Source organism: Rutidosis leptorrhynchoides, chromosome 7 (genome assembly GCF_046630445.1).
Source record: "Rutidosis leptorrhynchoides isolate AG116_Rl617_1_P2 chromosome 7, CSIRO_AGI_Rlap_v1, whole genome shotgun sequence".
NCBI classification, from domain to species: domain Eukaryota; kingdom Viridiplantae; phylum Streptophyta; class Magnoliopsida; order Asterales; family Asteraceae; genus Rutidosis; species Rutidosis leptorrhynchoides.
In genome coordinates, this window is record NC_092339.1 from 8,077,355 (window position 1) to 8,099,301 (window position 21,947).

General features: G+C 38.0%; 2 protein-coding genes across 2 annotated transcripts; both read left to right on the forward strand.

The window, feature by feature from the left end:
- The first annotated feature begins 10,549 nt into the window (after positions 1–10,549).
- Positions 10,550–14,965, forward strand: LOC139858904 (uncharacterized). Its single transcript, XM_071847741.1, has 4 exons — positions 10,550–10,724; positions 11,002–11,195; positions 13,186–13,535; positions 13,639–14,965. The coding sequence occupies exons 1-4, from the start codon at positions 10,550–10,552 to the stop codon at positions 14,963–14,965; spliced, it is 2,046 nt and encodes a 681-aa protein (XP_071703842.1).
- Positions 14,966–15,024: 59 nt separating this feature from the next.
- On the forward strand, positions 15,025–21,725 carry LOC139858905 (uncharacterized). The gene is made up of 7 exons (XM_071847742.1): positions 15,025–15,407; positions 16,313–16,320; positions 16,421–16,432; positions 16,535–16,574; positions 18,202–18,301; positions 21,358–21,444; positions 21,618–21,725. The coding sequence occupies exons 1-7, from the start codon at positions 15,025–15,027 to the stop codon at positions 21,723–21,725; spliced, it is 738 nt and encodes a 245-aa protein (XP_071703843.1).
- The last annotated feature ends 222 nt before the right edge of the window (positions 21,726–21,947 follow it).

Below are 21,947 nucleotides of genomic sequence, written 5' to 3' on the forward strand. Positions count from 1 at the left end.
TCTTTAAGGGTTGAACTTTACATGGATGGTCTCCCCAAGAGCATCAAACAAGGAGTAATGTCATCCAAACCCGCTAACCACCAAGAGGCTTTGAATATGGCCCGCCAATTGATTGAAACAGTGGACGAGATTGAAGTGCCGGCACGTAAAGCCGAGGATAAGTCGGGTGACAACAAAAGAAAATGGGAAGCCCCCCAATCAAGCAATTACAACAACCCCGCCAAGAAGCCCTTCATCCCCAACGGCAAGAAAGGTTATACCGGACACCTACCGTATTGTAACGAGTGCTACAAACATCATTTAGGTGAATGTGGCAAACCATTTTGCTTGAAGTGTCAAAGAAGTGGCCATGTAGCCCACGATTGTAGGAATACCGCTCCCGTCGCCCAAAAGGAGCACAATGCACCCAAGACGGGTGTTTGTTTTGAATGTGGCCAACCGGGTCATTTTAGGAGTGCGTGCCCAAACAAGAAAATCAACCCCAACGCACGCCGTTGAACTTTCAACATCGACACCTAGGATGCCCGAGATGACGATGGACTAGTCACGGGTACGTTTCTTCACAACAAACAGTATATTTCATACTTATTCGATTCGATTACCGCTAGATGTTTATTAACCAAGTCTTTGACTCGTGCTCTTTACATTCCACTTTTTTCCCCTAGATATTACTTAGACGATTTAAGTGACCAACGGAAAATATTGTGTGCCTATAAATTTTATTGGAGAATATACGTTAAGACTTTTGACTTGACACCTATAGAACTAGGGAGCTCGGAACCTATTCGTTAAAAAAAAAAAAAAAAAAAAAAAAAAAAAAATGTTTCCCCATCATCTTGTATAGATTATCGTGAACTGAGTAATTTTCGGTTGGAAACCGATACCCTATCCCTCGCATCCATGACCTCATGATTTCTTGCATGAATCCCGTGTGTATTCCAAAACGACCTCCGTTCCGGTTATCATCAATTGGGGGTTAAGGGAGACGATGTCTCCTGAGTCTTTTCCGAACTCGCAACGTTAGTTGTAAATCCCTCTTAGTACCATTCGATTTATCCAAGGCTCGTCCGTATTCATGAACCTCCTAAACCACGTATGCAACTTATCTAGACAAATCTGTTATCACATTTATAGATGACATCTTAACTTATTCAAGTAAAGAAGGCAAACGAACAACATCATCATCTTACGCTCGAACTTTGAGAAAAGAGCAACTCTATACCAAATTCTCCGAGTGAGAATTTCTGTTAAACGAAGTCAAATTTTCTAGACCATGATGTTAATGGTCAAGGCATTACAATCAATCTCGAAATCAAGCCACACGTGATCATGAAACTCTCTCAACTCAGACTTGTATTCGTAAAATCTTAGAACTCGCCTGTTATCACCGAAGATTCATTTCTGACTTTTCTCGTGTTACCCGACTTTTAAACTCGTTAACTCACTAAGGGAAAACTTTAAACCTCTTCGTGTTCGAACCTTGAGCGTGATTCTTCACACCAACATTTCTAGTTAAAATCGTATAGCAACAGATGGAACTCAAACATGGAAATATTTCTACATGAACGCCGAAAGGCATACTCTCTCGACTCAAAAATTAACGTAACTAAAATTCGTTAGTTTGCACGAAGAAGTCGAATACTAAATTGTGGATCCGATCAATTTTCTCGTCATCACGTACCACACTACACACCTCTGATATTTCACCGTTACCGTATGATATTACTGGAATTTAAGATAGCACACAATCCAACGATACTTCACTCTTCTTTGACTTAACGCCCTTGCGTTGCTGATAATCGTCCAACCATTATTCAACCCCGAACTATACAATTACGTGTACTATCTCGTTTCTCTTTCAGGCTTCATTTTTTTTTTTTACAACTAGAGGCACGTTATGGCAACCTCGAGATGTAAGCTCATCCTATTCAAAGTCCTCATTTCACTCCTATCCTCATCGCTCGCATTTCCGTTAAGGAAACTCCTTGTAACATTTCTCCATGGATAGAGAAACTCCTCATATTACATTAGTATTCGCCACGAGGGTGAATAGTCCTAACGAACATTTTTCGAACCCTAACTGACTTGTTCAAACATATCTTAAGAAATTCTATTCCAACACGGTGTATCTTCGTCATTTATCCTGTATTGAAATACTCGTTTCACCTCTAGCGTTGCAAGAGACCTTGGGAACCCGCTTAGACATATGTACCGCGTATCTTCCACAACCGACGAACCGAGCAAACGTACGATTCAATCTTGGAAAGACATGTTACAGACTGGTATTGTCACCTTTAGTAGTTCCCCTTACCGCGACAGCTATCACTCGTATATTAACGCAGCACTTCCGAAACCCTATATGACCGCAAATGTCATACCCCTGTTCATTTAACCAAAGCATGCGGCAAGCAAATCGCCAAATCTGAACTCCATCAAGAAACAACAATTGAGATAATCCAAGTCCGAGAAGGGCTCGAGACGACCCGTAGTCGCCCAAAAGAGTCATACCAAACTTAGATGAAAACCTCACAAATCCCAGTGTGTAACCGCGTAATATTGAGAAACCGCACCTTGGAAAGGTGTAATCCAATTTGAGAAATCGAGAAAGGCTATATCCGCAATATCGAACCTTTTGAAACCTTGGGGCGTATTGGAACCGCTTCCTATCGTTTAGAACTTCCGACTCAATTAAGTTTCCGTTTACCTTACATTACGAGTAACAAACTTAGAAACGTGTCCTGCGGAACAGGAGCGTGCAATCCTGCTAGATACATCAACTATCGATGACAACTTCTCTTCATAGGGAAAAACCAGTTGAAACCGGGGATCGTAAAACCAAACCCAAATACAACGTAAAACCCTGACTATCCAACTCATGAGAACACTCAAGGACGTACTTTCACTTATTCATTGCATGGACAACGTAAAGTCTCGAGTAAGAGATATCGACTACTACTTCCAACTAAATTTCGGGACGAAATTTCTTTTGAGTTGTGGATAATGTAACATCCCGCGTTTTTCCGTTAAATTTATTTTAACACCGTCTTTTTTTTTTAAATAATATCTTTCGTATTTAAATTCGTCGACTCCGTTGACGAACGTTCATAATATTCTCGTTATTTAATTATAACATCTCTCGTTAACTTGCGTTTTAAAAATATTCGATCGGTTAAATCCCGCACCCGCTTCTAAACTCGAGGGACTAAAATTGACACGGGGCAAACTAGTTGACTAGGTCAACTAGTCCACCCCAATCACCACCATTCAACCATCTCCCTCTCTCTCTCTTTCTCTCTAGCAAGAACACACACACAAACCCCAACTTCATAAAATCATCATCTAAATTCGATCTAGGAGACTTACAACAAAACAAATTACATATTTGGAATCCTTGCATCTTCCTCTTCGATTTCATACCAACCTCATCTCGTTTGGGTAACTTTCTAAAATCACTAATTTTATGTGTTCTTGAGATTTTTGAGTTATAAAGTTGTTAATTAGTGTCTATGGCTCATTGTGATGTCGTGTATGTAATTTGTATGCTCGATTCGTTATTTTTGGTGTAACTAGTTCAATATGAAATTACTTGCTAAATCCTTGATTTTGGATGAACAAATGTTGTTAGATTGTTAAAGTGCATGTTTTAAAAGTGTTACTAGTATCATTAGCTTCATTTTGATGTATAGGTTGATTAAGGAAACTCCAAAAACATGATTATTGATTTTGAGATGTTTGACTAGGGTTTGATAGTTCTTGACATGAATTTTTGGATGCTTGAATGCCATGGAATGTTAATTATTAGTGTTTAGTTGTAATGTATGTTTCATTACCTTCAAAACGGCATATTATATGTGTGAATTGGTTTCCCGAAACTCAAATTGCATTTGAAGAACTTGAAACCTTAAAAATGAACGTTTAATGATCACTTGATGAGTTTTCGGCTATTATAAATGATGTTTTTGTTTGGTGAAACATGTTTAGTTGTGTTCCTTGTCAAAAGAGCTTTCCAACGGTATAAGATACGTCTTCTAGTTGTTTACGGTTTGAGTTTTGCGTTTGTTTGAAAATTGACCAAGTCTTGAACAAGTGAAACAGGCCTGGGACCAGGCCACGGCCATTGTCGCGGCGCGACAGTCCTGGCCGCGGCGCGGCATAAGCCGTGCCCAGCTTCTGTCTCCAATGTCCGTTTCACGTGAAATGTTTGCCATGTTTTAGACTTCCAATTCGCATGCAACTTGTTCTAACATGCTTATATATGAATAACTAGCATAGAAAATTTGTCCGAGACCCGACCCGAACATGTTGACTTTTTCATTGACTTTGACCAAGTTTGACTTTTTGTCAAACTTAACCAATTAATTATGCAATCTTTCTAACATGATTCTATACTTGTATCTTGCATGAAACTTGACAATTTGACTCACATGCTTCATAATCGAGTCGTAACGAGCCATAGGACTAATTGAACATCTTTGACCGTTTGTGTTACCGTTATTGATATAACCTATATGTTTAGGTCAAGACTAGCCTTGTCCTTGCACACGGTTACTTGTTGAAGTACTTTATTAACTCTTGTACTCAAGGTGAGATCATAGTCCCACTTTTTCAATCACTTTTATTCTTTACATCGTGGGCTGAGAAACACATACATTTCATACTTATTTACTTTTCATGCTTTTACATTGTGAACAAATACGAATACAAAGATGCATACGAGTTTGAACAAAAGTCCTCAATCCAATTATCATTAGTTCCACTTGCAGGGTGTAAGTGTAAGCGTGTAATTATGTTGTGTGGCCATACGGGTTTAACAAACCCTCATTCAGACGGTTCGCTACCGTTAGTGAATGAAATATAATTTCAACAATGTATAGTGTAAGTTCTAACACTAAATTCAAAATTCAGAGGGAAGATTCGGTTAAGCCTTGATAATTGGGTGCTCGTGATACAAATACTATTTTGGAATGTGAATGATTCTGGTTGAGCAATTCTTAAAGAACCTTGTGGTTCAATACAATTTACTTACTAAACCTATGATTTCACCAACGTTTTTCGTTGACAGATTTCTATGTTTTTCTCAGGTCTTGCACGATATGTGATACATGCTTCCGCTCATTATTTGATACTTGCTTTGGATGTCGAATATACATGCTTTTCATGGAGCGTCTTTTGACTTTACTTTAAACCGTGTCGCCTAGATTTCAATCGTACTTATAACGTTGTAACTTAACTTTTGGTTGAACAATTCTTGTAAACTTTGAAACAATCTTTATTTTGAAATGAAAGCGACATATTTTGGTCAAACGTTATCTTAAAGACTTATAATCAGGTAATGGGACCCACGTAGCCGACGCCGTCACTTGACGATTTGTCGGGGTCGCTACAGCAAGTGCTTCCGGCCAGAAGCTTCTCGGAACATTTGATTCTATTAGTAGAGCCCGAGTTATTTCTAAAATAATACGATTCTTTCTCTCGGCTACTCCATTTTGTTCGGGGGTATGAGCACACGAAGTTTGGTGAATAATTCCTTTTTCTTGACAAAATTGTTTCATAAAGTTGTTTACAAATTCTCCTCCATTATCTGATCTTAAAATTTGTACGTTTCTTTTAAATTGAGTTTTAATCATAGTATAAAACATAGAGAACTTGTCAAACACTTCTGATTTATTTGTTAAAAAATAAGTATAAGTCATTCGTGTACTATAAGTAAAGCTGGACCCCATACATCTGAGTGAATTAATGAAAAAGGAATAGTTTTTCTTGTTTTACTAGGTTTAAAAGTATTTTTATGATTTTTTGCCAAAATACGAGTCTCACACGTTAAAACAGAAATTGTTGGATATAATTTCAGAAAAAGAAGATTTAAATAACTTGCAGAAGGGTGACCTAACCGTCTATGCCATAACCAAGCCTCCCTATCAGGTGTTCCGTGTGCAAGCATCACGGTACCTTGTTGGGTTACCTCGTCCACATAGTATAGCCCACCCCGTTCAGTACCACGTCCAATAATCACCACAGTTCTAATATCTCGAAGGATACAAAAGGTGGGGTGTAATAGAACAGAACAATTTAGTTATTTTGTAACGTGACTAATTGATAACAGTTTATGTGATAGAGCAGGAATATATAAACAATTCGATAATTTCATAGTCGGAGTAATTTCAATTTTCCCACCCCTTTAACTTGTACAACCCCTCTATTGGCAGTTTGGATTTTACTAACCCGGGGTTTTGATTATGAACAAAAATCAGATTTTTCAAAAGTTATGATGTGAGTAGCATCACGGTCAAAAATTCATTCATTTCTTTTTATATTATTTGAAACTAAATTTGCTTTACCATTTAAAATGCTAGTATCAAAAATAGGAGTTCTAAGAAATTTAGTGTTAAATTTTGAATTTTTAAAAATTTTGTAACACTTTTTTTGGTCAGACTTGTGGGTTTTAGTCTATATTAATGGAATTATAAGGTTCCGCCAAAAAATTTAACTTTTTGTATTTGTTTTGGTGACACTCGTGAGTCACTTTTGACTCTCCTTTTTCTGAAAGGGCATCTACCATTCTTTTGGCTCCTGGGTATTAAACGAGTCTTTTGACTCTTTATTTTGGGAAGTGTGTTTTACCAACCAGTTCATCCCATCCCCTTTTGTATTATACGCGAGCTGTACAGATCCAGGAATAGGGTCTGTATTTTCTTTATTGTTTTTCTCTTGAAGGCAATGGAAGCGATTAGGGTTTACCCATGTTGCTTCATCATCTATCGATTTTAAGTTCGATCTTCTTGTTCTGGCCGATTTACAGGGTTGATATGAAAAATTAGGGTTCGCATGCTTCTTTTCCCTATTTGTCGTTTGGAACAAATTTGAGGTAAAATAGGGATTAAACCCTCTCTATGATCGTTCTTTGAGATGAGCAATTAGGGTTTAACCCTGCATCATCTTCAATCGATATCTGAGAAGAGGAATTCGGGTTTAGCAATTTAGCTACAGCCGATTTGGCTCTATAAATATGGTTCGAGGGTATTTTTCTCACCCTTTCAGTCATTCTATGTATTTGATATGAGAGATTAGAGTTCGAGTTACCTCTCGTTGATCTCTGAGTTAAAAAATTGTCATTCTTTCGGCTGATTACTGAAGTGTAGATGCCGGTTGCCATACGGTTGTCTCTGACCGTTGCTCCAGTCGCCACCGTTGCCGCCATCACCGCCGTCTTCAGCCTTTTACCTTCTTGATTGGCTACGAGTTCATCGGTTTTGATGGTGACCGGTGGTGAATGACAGAGAACATTAAGGTAACTATTTTTAATTACCCTTGATTGCTCAGATTTCATACTTTGTATGCTGAAATCGTTATGACTTGAGATACTGTCATCTTTTGACATGGCGGCTTGAAATTTTTTCGGTAAATGATTGAAGCTAAAAAACGGTTGTATTGATCCCTCGATCTACACCGTTAGCTCTGATACCATGTTAGAATTAAAGAATTATAAACTGATCGTTTGTATTGATTTATTGATAATGTGATACAAGCTTGAATTGGTTTAATCTTTACATTTGATGTGTTTTTATACACACAAAGCTGTAACAGCTATTTCCTAAAAGAAGTATGGCTCCATTTGTCTTTTGGAACCACTTTTGTATAGATGGAAAGATGCTGCTGTTTGTATCCGTTGAATGCTAAAACATAAGGCTGCTTGTGATCTTCAATTCTTGGGAAGTGATGAAGAAACTTTCTTCTGATCCCAAAGTCAACATACCAAAAAAGGTAATCTGTCTTTGTTTCTTATTCTAACAGTCAGTTCTACTTCTCTTAATGTGTTAACTATCATTAATTTGACAAAAATATGAACATGAATATTTAATGTTTTTTTTTTTTTTTTTTTATTATTATTTGTTTTGCAGCAATGTTTATGCCCCAACCAATTTGATGAGCTACCTAATGTGAAGCATTTAAGACTTGCTTTTATTTGTCGCAAACATGATTGTCTACTAGATTTGGCTCGCACAATAAATTCATTTCCGAGTTTGCAGAGTTTTAAACTCGAGGTATTTAAGTTATACCCAATTTGAGTGTAGTACGGTATGGAGTATATAATTTCTAAGTAAATTAATTGTTGTATTTGCAGATACATTCCACTTCAGTTTTTGTAAGGAGCCCAACAAAGGATGATACTAATCCCACCCATCAACACCTCAAGTTTGTTGAAATCGTGGGGTATCAAGGACGAAAATGTGACTTTGAACTTGTTGCATTCATAGTTGACATTGCTGTTGTACTCAAAAAATTTGTGATTCGGTATGTAAAAGACTGTACGGAGGAGAAAGGTGCTCGATCATCTGCTAAGCGTCTAGAATCAATACGGCCTCAAGGTGTGGAATTTGTAATCGTCTAAATAACCTTGCAACTTTTTTTAAGTATAATTTGTTGCTTTCATACGTTTAATGTTTAACTTAGATAACTCTAGGATCCAAGTTCATGTAGTCTCTTTGCTAAAGCTAGTGTTGTTGAAATCTTGGAACGTATATCGCTGCATATCTGCATTACTATTAATGTGCTGATGATCACCATTTTAAACTTTATAGCGAAGCTATGCATAATACATGTGTGAACTTCTGATACCTGTAACACAACAGTGAGGACTATCATTCTTGTGCTGGAGAATTTGTTTTGGTTACCATGTGCGATGCTTTAGCCGACTTTTTTTCCGGTTCGCTTGGTTGGAAATCATGGGTATAAGTTTTCATCGAGGGAGAGTGATTTGGAGGTGGCTGAGTTATTTGGTGATGTTATTGAAGTGGGTAGTTCTGCTTTGACATTGTGCAATGTCGGTTCCTTTTTTTGTTTCGCTAAATCTTCTAAAGTAACACAAAAGTAACACATTCATGATTTGGTTGTAACCGATTTTGGAAACAATGTTTTTTCAAGAGGCGAGGTATGGGTCTCTGAAGTTTCTAATTTAGAGGTTTTGAAACGGGTTTTACTCCGTAAATTTGATCAAAGGCTTCTTGAGTTTACCAACCGCTTCGGGGTTACAAGTGGGATCTCAATTAGTTTTGAATGTGTTATTATGTTTGATCTGTGGACGCAAATCTGAACAGGAGCACCCATGCTTCTGTTTATGATGCGCATATTGATTCGGTCAGCAATAACTTATATGCTTCAACTCAAGCAGATAAGATTCTTAACAGGGACCTCAATGCTTCGACTTCTAAACTGCTCTGATTCAAACTGTCGCTCCAGTCTAGGTTTTGGATTTTGAAGTTGATGTTTGTCGTACCCCTTTGAAGTTTGGTTCCATTTTAGCTTGTGATTTGGGTTCATGTTTAGGCGTCTTGAATGGATCAGCAGGGACTGAAAGTCATGGGCCAAAGGGCGGGGTTTTATAATGGTTCATTATCGGATTCTGAAGTGCGTTACGATAGCCCAATACAGGCAACTGTAAGCAGCCTTACGGTTTTGGCTGTTGCTGTTGTTTCTGTTTTCTGTTAACAAAGATGGGCCTGGCCTGGGCCTGTAAACGGGCCCTATATTTCATTTATTTCTCTCTCTTCCGTTCTTAAAATTCAAACTCAAACGCTCTTCTTCAAACACATACTGGAAATCAGTTTCATTGATTTGATTTACAAATACAAAAATTATGAAATCTAATACATTTGGACGTCTTTCGATTTCATCTGTTAGTAAATACTTCCTAGATCCTGCGTAAAGTATAAAATGACGTTAAAGAAGCAAAATTGATAAAGATTCTGGAAGAGAATGGCAAGTTAAAGAAGCAAGTGGATAAACAAAAAGGAAAGCATACGATTAAAATGATCACAATGAAACAATATCTTGTTGAGAGTCGGTTGCCCCAATCTGCCTTAAGATCTTTGTGCAAGGAAGACTCGGATGTTAAAGTAAACGACAACGATGTTGTTGACGATGACGATGATGATGATGATCTGGCGTGGAGGGCCGAATTTGGAGAAATATATCAAGACCATTTTTAATTGAGTCATCACCCTCATACTTGCTTCTTAAGATAACACAATATTCATCATTTTTCATTTTTTGCTCTTCTCAACCACACCCCACCACCTATAGTTTTGTTGATGACAGCTTGTTTACTCAACTGCTTTTTAATGTAGTATTTGTTTTCGTACCTGTGTTGCAATAACAATTATTGTTTCGCTTTTGAGCCAGTATACTAGGACATGCTTATTGGGTAAAAGAGTTTATGGGTATGATAATAAATTAAATTGCCTCTAACAATTGAATAACCTTCTAATTAAACTGAACAAACAATAAATAAACACTATACCTAGCAAACAAGTCACCATGGGTCGGTTGGGTCAAGGATCTAATGGGTTTGAGTCAAAATGGAGCAGAATTAAAATCGGACGTACAAGTTGGGTAGAGACCCGGGTAGGGCTAGCAAAACTGTTCTTGTTTGTATTTTTTTGATGCATCCCCTTTCGAACACGCACACCGAAAATGAGCCCCGAAAACGCACGCCTGAAACGCGCCTTAGAAAACGCAAGTAGAAATCGCGCGTCAAAATTGCGAGTTGAAAATGTGCGTCGAAAAACGTGCGGCGATAACGCACGTTGAAATAGACGGGTCGAAAACGAGCGTCGAAAACTGCCTCGAAAACGCACACCAAAAAACCGTGCCTCGAAAACAAGCGCCGAAAACTGCCTCAAAAACGCGCCTCGATAACAGGGGCGACTCTACTTGCAAGCCCGTGGGTTTACGGGACACCACTAGTTTGAAAATTTTTAATAGAAAATACTCTTTAAATTGTATAGGACACCACCAAATTTAACTGCAGGACCCCATATATTTTTCAATTTTATAGTTTTTCTTTTAAATTGTGTAGAACACCACTAAATTTACCTAGTCGGACCCCATATATTTTTTGAATTTGTAGTTTTTTACGGTAAACGATTAACAAAATATTAGTCAAATATATTTAGTACTTGAAAAAAAAGTAGAGACCCCATTAATATCGATATGTAATCCTAGAATCGCCACTGCTCGAAAACGCAACTCGAAAATGCGCGTTAAAAACAAGCGCCGAAAACGCGTATCGAAAAGCGTGTCTCGAAAACGCGCCTCGACACGCAGTTCCAGAACGCGCGTTGAAAACGCGGGTAGAGAACCGCGCGTCGAAAACGCGATTCGAAATCGCGGGTCGAGAACGCGCATTGGGAACGCAGGTCCATAACGGCGCATCAAAAACTCACGTCAAAATCAGGCGTCGAAATCGCGCCTGGAAATTACGCGTCGAAAAACGTGTCTCGATTTAATTTTTTTATAACTTTTTCAAGATAAAATTACCTAACTGAAAAGCACATGTATTTGTTTAAGGAAACGATTAAACTGTCGTTAAGTATGAGACTAACTTTGTTCATTTAACAAGCCATATACCGTATTATTTAATTAAATCATATACCGTATAATTCTCTAGTTTCAAATTCAAAACCTTGGGCGTTCGTTTCAGAAAAAGCTGAATTAGTTTTAGAAAAACTGCATCGCATTTACACTGTGTCAAAGAAAAGTAGGTCAAACATCTGGTTAAAGGACATCGGTTAAGTAAGAATTCAAGTCATTGACTCATGGTTGCTTAACAACCATCGGTTAAATTAAACTAAGTACGAATTTTTAACCGAGTAACTTGTTATACTTCCCCATCTATTTATCCATCCTCTCTAATTTTTGAAATTGTTTTCTCCGACTTGCACAACGTGCCATCTATTCTTGTTGACCGACTTTTTCTCCTTGTTTTCACTTTTTGCTCCGACATCTCTACAGGATATCACCTTCTCAACAAGGGCGAAGCTAGAAAATCTAATCGTTAGGGTCACTAAATAAAAATAATGGATATTTAATTCATATTTAACAAATATTTAAGTTAGTAAAACTATAGAAAAAGTAATTAAGGGTTCTTATATGTAGATATCTATTGTTATTGTTATTATAAACAATATATAGAGAGAGATCGTTAGATTAATAGAGTAAAAGGTTCCATTTGTATTATTATCCATTCACTAGTCAACCTCAATTAGAATTTAGAATTACATTAAAAACTCTAGTAAATTCTTATCCTTTTTATTACAGTCACGGTGCACCCACCGGATGTTAACCACTGAGTAAGAGAAACCCATAAAACTTTTGGACAAAAACAGTCATAATATGCATGATATAACAACTAATGCATAGTATCCGGTAAAAAAAGTTGTCATTTATTGATATTAAGAACACACTCTCTCTCTCTCCAACGGCTCCATCACATCTCCAAGTTACAACATAATTTCTTACTGTAATTTACTCTCTGATCTTGGTCTCTTTGAGTACACCACCACCACCGATTAACAGGAAATTCTTTTACGATCAAAACCCGGCAAATCTCAACGGCAGCAGCACTCTCACGCGCCACGCGCCACCCTGTCGGAATCTTGTTTTCCCGGTCAGTGTAACATCGCCACTGACACCTTGCCGGAGTTATTGTTGTTGCCGTCTCCACACCTAGTTGGTTGGACGTTTCTGACTCTCAGAACATCTGAAAACTTGGTTTCTCGACTGGGTTATTTCTACTCCCTTTTTACCTCTTTCTAATTCACAGATTAATTATCTACACTACGCTCATATTATTACTTATTGCCATTAATTTTTGTGGTATGCTCACTTTGCTATCAATATTAGTGCTGCACTTGCTTCCCTGATATTAAATTCTCTAACTGTTATACTAAAATTAATTATTAATTTTAAATCAAATATATTATATTAATTAGATATTCGATCAATATTAATTTTTTTTACTATTATTTGTATTAGTAAAGTGGCATATATACTAATTAATTTTATTATTCTATTAACTTGGTAATATTATTGTGTAAGTCTATATTTATACGTTAAATTTTACTAAGAGTCAAGTATTATATTCAGTACTATTATTACTAGTTGTAATTTTTCTGTTCATTTATCGCTCTCGGGAAGATAGACTTTAGTCGTTCTCATGATTACTTGAGGTCATGTCCTTCGAGCTCAGGGGCGGGTAAGTTTGTAGGATCTAGAAGCGGCAATGGGTTAGCGAAGCCGGTTAGGATTAGAGCAGGTAGTTGGAATGTGGGCACTTTGACCGGCAAACGTTATGAACTAGAGGAGACTTTACGTAAACGTAAAGTGGACATTTTGTGTGTCCAATAGACTAGGTGGAAGGGTCGAGGGGCGGTTAAGATCAAGGACTACAAGCTGTGGTTCTCGGGATCGAGAGTAGCTAGAAACGGTGTTGGGATTTTTATTGGCCCACCCTATAACGAGAATGTCGTGGATGTGAGTAGAAGGTGCGATAGGATTATGTTGGTTAGGTTAGTTATCCAGGAGGTGACCTACACGGTCATTAGCGCTTACGCGCCGCATGCGGGCCTTGGCGCAGCTGAAAAGAGACGCTTCTGGGAATCGTTAGACGAGGTTGTGAGGATGTGCCCTCTGGACCATCGTTTACTTATTGGGGGACCTAAATGGTCATATAAGAACGAATGTCGAGGGTTATCCGGGTGCCCATGGGGGCTTTGGGTACGGAGTAAGAAATGAGGAAGGGCTCTCTATTCTCGATTTTGCTGTTGCTCACGATTTGGTTGTTGCGAATTCGCTCTTCAGGAAGACGAATGCCCAACTAGCAACTTTTCATAGCGGGGGTCATAGTACCCAGATTGACTATTTGTTACTTCGCAAAGGGGATATTAGGACATGTGGGGACTGTAAGGCCCTGAGGGATTTGAAGTGCTCTTCCCAGCACAAATTGTTGGTCATGGATTTGGTTCTCCAGAGACGGGTCACCAGGAGCGTAAGGCACGTCCAACCTAAAATCCTATGGAAGAAGTTGAACGGAGAGAAAGCAGTGACTTTTAAAACTTTGATTGTTGATAGAGTTGAGGCAGAATTGGAAATGGTATCTCAGGATGAGGCGGACCAGATGTGGACTTTTCTGGCGTCCACCATTAGAGAGGCAGCCAAGGAAGCCTTAGGTGTGGCAGTAGGAACATCGAGAGGACATAGTTCGGATAGAGAATCATGGTGGCTTAGCGACGAGGTTCAAAGCAAAGTCGCGCTTAAGCAACTAAGGTTTAGAGAGCTCATCACTTATCGGGAGGGGACTCCGGCCGGTAGAACTAGGGCTGAAGAGAGAGATAATGAAGCCAAAAGAGAAGCTAAGAAGGCTATAGCCCGTGCAAAAGAAAAGGCATATGAAGATTTATATAGGAAACTAGACTCCAAAGAAGGAGCAAATGATATCTACAGGATAGCCAAAGCTAGGGAGCGAAGGCGCAGGGACCTAGATAACATCAAGTTTATCAAAAATGAAGCTGGTCAAACCTTAGTAAAGGAAGATGAAATTCGGAAAAGATGGGAAGGGTATTTCTCATCCCTTTTCGCTGGAGGAAGACCCGAATGTCACGAAGATCCGCAAGTTTCTGATATAGAACAATCTCGGAACAACTTAGAGTGTGGGAGGATCAACCAAGAGGAAGTAAGATCGGCACTACGAAAGATGGGGAGAAATGAAGCTGCGGGACCGGACCAGATCCCCGTTGAGGCGTGGCGGTGCCTCGGCGACGATGGTTTTAGGTGGTTGACTTGCCTTTTCAACAAGACGTATCGAAGCTCTAAAATGCCTATGGAATGGAGAGTGAGCGAGATTATTCCCATCTATAAGAACAAGGGGGATGCTCAAACTTGCGGTAACTATAGAGGTATAAAATTACTTAGTCATACTATGAAACTCTGGGAGAGAGTGATCGAGACTAGACTTCAACGCGTAACAAATGTTTCGGAAAACCAATTTGGTTTCATGTCAGGGCGCTCTCCGATAGAGGCTATCCATATTACTAGGAACCTTATGGAGAAGTATAGAGAAAAGCAAAAGAACCTTGAGATGGTTTTCATAGACCTGGAAAGGCCTACGATCGCGTTCCACGAAATCTGATTTGGAAGACCCTTAGAGATAGAAGTATCCCGAGTATATATATTAGTGTTATTAGGGATATGTACGAAGGGGCGAAGTCTTGCGTCCGAACGCCGGTGGGAAATACCGAAGTTTTCCCAATAGAAGTTGCTATGCATCAGGGATCAGCCCTTAGCCCTTTTCTTTTCGCTTTGATTCTTGATGAGCTGTCTCGAGGGATACAAGAGTGTATCCCTTGGTGCTTAATTTTTGCAGATGATATTGTGCTTGTTTCCGAATCTAAGGAGGAGCTTAATAGAAGACTAGAGCAATGGAGGGGGGCCTTAGAAGGTAATGGTCTACAAATTAGTAGACAAAAGACGGAATATCTTAGATGTGATTTCGATAGAAACAATGATGAACAAGATGATGGAGTGAACATCTGCATTGGAGACCAGATCTTGCATCCACAAACCTCGTTTAGGTACCTAGGTTCGATGCTCCACAAATCGGGGAGGATAGATGAAGACGTGTCCCACCGTATTAAAGTAGGGTGGGTGAAGTGGAGAGCAGCGACTGGAGTCTTATGCGACAGGAAGATCCCTCTAAAGTTGAAAGGAAAATTCTTCAAGGTGGCAATTAGACCTGCCATGCTATACGGATCAGAGTGTTGGCCAATGACGAAGGCGCAAGAGAAGGATAGAGGTGGCAGAGATGAGGATGCTTAGGTGGACATGCGGTAAGACGATGTTGGATATGATTCCAAATAGTGTTTTTAGGGAGAACCTAAAAGTTAGAAGCATCATCGACAAGCTAAGAGAAGAACGACTTCGATGGTTTGGGCATGTGAGGAGGCGACCCCTTACTGCACCTGTTAGGAGAGTCGAGGCACTTACAGTTGACGGTGTAAGGAGAAGGGGTAGACCCATACGTAGGTGGGAGGATAGAATAAAGCTCGACTTGAAGGAGCTTTTACTGACCGAGGACATGACTTCTGATAGGAATACCTGGAGGGCTAGAATTAGAATAGACGAGTAGGCTTTGATTTGTATGTGTCTATGCGGGTAGGGTTGCTTGTGGGTATGTGGGCATGGGTGAATGTGTGTATGTGTCTTCTTTTATTGTGATGTTCGCATGAATGTTGTTTACGTATGTATCTTCATGTTTGTGTATTTTCGGCTTTGCATTTAACCAGGACCCCGTCTTGGTTTGGATGCTTGCATGTTTAGGTTAGGATGTTTTTGGGTATGTATGTTTATGGTTGTTTTTATGTGTGCATATATGCTTGCTTGGTGTATGTTTATGGATGTTTGTAAGTATGTTTTTGTATGGAAGTATGTATGCCTTTGTAAGTATGCTTATGTCTGTTTCTATGTTTTGTATGTTTAGGGATGTAGGTATGTTAGTGGGTATGTATGTATGCGTATATGTGTGTATCTTTTTTTTTTTTTTGTACGCATGTATGTTTCATGTATCTATGTTTTATGTTTCGTTTAGGTAAGGTTTTATGTATGTGTGTATGTATGAGTGGGTGTATGGATGCATGTATGTAGGCTTATGTTTTGTACATATGTATGTTTAGGTTCTTTTTTTTTTTTTTTTTTGGTGTAGCATTTCTCAATTTGTCTGGAGCCCTCCACAGCTGTATTAGGTACGTTTCCATATAATACTTATATATAGTTTTTTTTTCCTGTAGTTATTTACTATTATTACTATTATTATTATCAATAGTTTTTTTTGAGGCAACATCAAGCGTCAATTTATGGGCGTCTTGACTGTCGCTTAGTAGCTAAATTGAACTCAAACTTGATTTAAGTCCCATGAAAATTTGCTTCTACCATTCTCATGAGGTCTCTTTTTTATTACTTTTTATCATGTACAGACCTTTTTTTTGTTTTGTTTTATTTTATTTTTATTTTTCTACTCTTTGGGCCGGAGGTCCTTTTGGAAGCAATCTCTTTATCCGTCGAATAGAGAATGGGAGGACTCTCTCTACTGTTGTGAGTGTTTCCCTCGGGGTGGAGAAATGATTTCTCTTTATTCTAAGATAGATGAAGGATTGTCTACGTCTCACCTCCCTCATACCTCACACATGTGGGATTGGGTATGTTGTTGTTGTGTTGTTGCATAGTATCCGGTACATAAGCTCTCTGTTTCAAATCAAAACTATTTTGCTCAGACTCAACAACCCATGGTATAACCAGGTAAAAGAGTGTGTTGGTTCCTTATTGAATGGGGTCACGTGCACCCACTGGGTAACACGTGGCTCCGCCCCTACTTCTCAACATCTTAATAGCAGATAATATTCAACTGTAGTAGCCTAGCTTCCAAATACGTGCGCTCTTTACTCTCTAGATAAACCCTAGCTCCAACTCCTTGTAGCCGCCGTCATCGACCTCCGTCATCTCGCCTCAGGTACGATGTTTTTCGTTTCCGATTTATTTCCCCTTCATCAGATCTGCTACTTCCCCGACGTTACCGTGTTTCCGGCGATCTTCTTCGTCTCGATTCCGGCGCAGGCGACGAATGTCGTGTCTTTCCCACGTGCATTATGTTTCCGGAGTTGATTTTGGGTTAAGTTTTCTTATTTCTCGTTCATTTTCTGGTAGGGTAGGTTTTGGTCGCCGTTTTTTAGTGCCGGTGACTTCTCTCTCTTCGATCACAGGCGACAATTTCCGTTAGGAGATCTGTGTTAGGTGTTTAATTTATGTAGGTGTTTTGTAAAGTCTTTGGTTTTCTTTCCGGCCACCAGGTTTAAGTGTCAGAAGTTGCTTTCTCCGGCGTCTTTTTGCCTGATTTTGTGCCGGTTTTATCTTCCTTTTATAAAAATAGCGATTTATGTTGCTTGTTTAGTCTGCTGCTTCATGTTTCACCTTGTCTTACTTTGGCTTCTGATTTTTCTGGCGTCCAGAATTCCTGACGGGATTTCGGCCGGTGTGGTTTTATGCCCGGAGTTTTGGCGGGTCTGGGATTCGGTTTTCTGTCCGGACTCGTTCATTCCATTTATGTTCGGGTGGATTTGACATTGTTGCCGCCATTACTGACTTTGTTTGATTTTGAAAATTCGAGGTTTTCGAGGGTGGTCTCTCGAGGGATTTTCGGCCGCCCGAATGGTGGTATTTCTCCACGGTGGCTCCTGGGTGTTGTGGCTTTCTCCGGGTTTTATTGGTTCCGGGAGATTTATTTGGTTAGCTTGGTCTCTAGGCGGGTGTTCTTGGGTTTCCCGGTTGATGTTTCTTGTTAGTTGACTGATGTTTAGATTTTGCTGATAGTGACAGGATGAAGGAGTGGTGGATATGGAGGCCTTCTGTGTATTTTTGTTTGTTCTCGGGGGTGCATGCGTTTTTAGGTTTAGTGCTCGGTGGGGCTGCAGCTCATGTTTGGTTTATGTTCGTGTTGTCGGGTGTATGTATTTTTAGGTTCAATGTGTGATCATTGGCGAGTTCAAGGCCTGACTCGTGGGGTTACGGGACATCACTCGTTTAAAAAATTTGTTTAGACTATACTCTTTAAAATGTATAGTACACCACTAAATTTAATTACATGACCTCATGTATTTTTCGAATTTATAGTACTTTCTTTAAACTCTATAGTATACTACTAAATTTAACTAGTCGAAACCATATACTTTGAATTTGTAATTTTTAAAGGTAAACAACTAGTTAAATACTCCGTAACATTCAAATATAATTGGTACTCGAAAAAAAATTTGGACATCATTGAGTTTCAATTCTGGAATCGCCACTGTGTGTGATTCATGTGTAATGGTGCGTCAATGTTTAACGCTATGTTAGAACATAAATTCTTGTACAACAGATCAGATCTACACGATGTGTAACTCACTTTATCTTTTGATTTGTACAAAAGATCAGATCTACACGATCTACACGATGTGTACACTACACAAAGCTTTCAACATATGTTTTTACTTGGATTTGTGTGCTCACTTACTTTTCATCTTCTACCTTTGGCATCTCCTATTCTCCTTTGCAATTTTTCCGGCAGGTATCGCACCTTAATTTTTCGCTTCCTTTTTATTTTAGTAATAATTGATGATTGATCTCTTAGCATGTATCCGTCGTCTGGTCTTATCTCTTTGAAAGTTAAACTTCTCCTAATCCTCTCTAAAAAGCAAACCTCTCTTGATCTTTAATTCACCAAAAACTTAAGTTTATCGGCACTAAAACCAGCCTCCGTCATCTCGAAAGGTGCTCTTTTATAAGTATTTTGAAAAATGGTTGTTTTCATCGATTGGCCTTTATTAAGCCACTAGTAAGGTGCCACTGAAAAACAACATTCCTAATAACAAATATTGGCATATAAGATTATTAAATGCAAGTCGAACGATACTCATTTCGAAACAAAATACTTAACCTTAACAGTCCATCAAGCGAAGACAAAACTAAGAGCCTATTCGATTTTTAAGACCAATTATACGAGTTTCATTTATTTGAAATCTAATTAAGAACATAGTAGTTATTAAATCCAAATTAAGCACATTTATTGTCATGCAGATCATTTTTTCGTTATTAGGGTTTTATCTGTATTTAAGGTTTAAGTTACGAAAAAAGAAAAGAAGAGAATTCTTCAAACCCATGGAGAGCTTCACCATCATGTACGTATTAACATTTTTGTTTGAGCTTGTGTATTTTTCTTTGAATTCGTTATATTTGTTGATTGTTCTCAGATTGAATGGAATTTGTTTACATTAAACTAAATTTAAAATATTTACAAGATGTAGACAAATCGATTAGGTTGCTGAAAGGATTGCTGAGGTTCAATTATTTGAACAACTTCGATTTATGCGGAGGAACAAAACAAACAATGTACTGATTTGAAGAAAAACTTAGAATTTTTAGGTCATATTGAAAGAATATAGTTTACTGATTTTATATCAAAAAACGATATTTTGGAAGCGGTAGAAATATTTGAAAGTTTCGCGAACGGAAAGAAAGTTAATGACTACTCATCTTAATTATTGAAGTTGAAAAAACCATTTGCGAATATGAAAGAAGTTAAAATATTGAAGTCGAATTTGAAATCGAAACATGAGGAAATGATTAATAATTATCCGAAGTTCATATGGGCAATAGAAGATATGATATCAAGTACCAACGTTAACTATGTTTTATTGACTTATATATAAAATGAAATTAGATTTTGTTGTATTGTAATTGTATTGACCATGCATTTTATAACAGAATGGGAATGTTCAATACAATACAATAAAATCTAATTTTATTTATATATAAAAGATAATGAAAGATAGCTAACTTTGTTACTTACAGATGCTATCATATCCTTTATAGCCCATATATACTTCTGATAATTTTTTATTGTTTCCTTAGGTTACGATTTCAACTTTCACTTCAATATATTAGCTTCTTTCATTTACGCAATTGTTTTTTTTTTTCAACTTCAACTTCAATAATTTAGATAGGTAGTAATTAACTTTCTTTCCGTTCGCATAGCTTTCAAATATGTTTACAGGTACTAAAATAACGTTTGTTGATCTATAATCAGTAAACTTTGTTCTTTCAATAGCACCTGAAAATTCTAAATTTTTCTTCAAATTCGTACATCGTTTGTTTTGTTCCTCCGCATAAATTCGGAGTTGTTCAAATAATTGAACCTCGGCAATCCCTTCGGCAACCTAATCGATTTCACTACATCTTATAAAATATTTTCGATGTAGTTTAATGTAAATAAACTCCATTCAATTTGAGAAAAATAAACATTATAGCAACAACAAAAAATACGCAAGCTCAAACAAACAATGTTAACACGTACATGTTGGTGATGGTCTCCATGGGTTTGGCGATTTTATGCATTTTTTAACGTAACTTAAACCATAATAACAGATAAAACTATAACTACACATAAATGCTATGCACGACGATAAATGAGTTTAATTTGGATGTAATAGCTAATGAACTCTAAATCTGGTTTCAAATAAATGAGGTTCATTGTATAATTGGCCTTTATGCTCTAATATGCTTTTAGTTTTTGCTTTGCTTAACGGACTGCTAAGGCTAAGTAATTGCTTCGAGATGAGTATTCTTCGAGTTGAATGTAATAATCTTATATGTCAAACATTTGAAATTGGGATTTTTTGTTTATCTTTAGTACCTTGCTAGTGGCTTAATAAATAGGGTATTGATCAAAACGCCAATTTTTTTAAAAGACTTATTACAATTCGCCCTCAAAAAATACGAAACTGCCAAAATGCGTTCACATATCACAAGGATGAATTTTATCCAATGATGTCCAAGAGAGGTTTAAGACATCGATTGTTGGAAAGAATAATCCAGGAAACTCAAATGAGTCAGATAACAACAAAGTAAGCATGATTTTTATTATACAAGTTTTTATTTACTTATATAATATATAATTTACATAATATTTATATTTATGTAAAAGTTTACCTCTGTCAGGTTACTGCAGAAACCATGAAGAAGATTAAAGTTCTTGAAAATCGATGCATGGAACAAGCATCAGAGATCACGAACTTGAATAATCTGGTTAGTTTCTTTCTTCACTTATATGCTTTCTCAAGTATAAATGGCCATTTTGATCCATTTGGTTTCAAACGGGTCAACTGAGAAACGTTAGTTATTTGAGAAGTGGGTCAAATGTCTTGAAGTCGTACAAAACATAGGTTGAATGTATATTTGATCTCGTTTTTGACCCAAAGTTAAGTGATGATGTGAGTAGCCCATCATGCTTTCTCATTGGACTTGCACTTGGGCTTGAGCTTAGAAAAACCCATGAGTCTCCTAAAAACCCTAAATCCCCTCTATAAATAGAGGTGTCATCCTCCCATTTTATCCATCTCATCTTTCTCTCTATCTTGCTCTCCACTCATTGTCTCTCATCCTTTTCTTCTCACACACAAATCCTAGGGTTTTTGCCTCTTAGGCTTTTTTCCCTCACGACCCGACTACCCGATCAAACCGGACGACCTCAACCATCGAACACCCTCTCGAGATCATCATCTCGATTCGGGTTATCACGTTATCCGGAC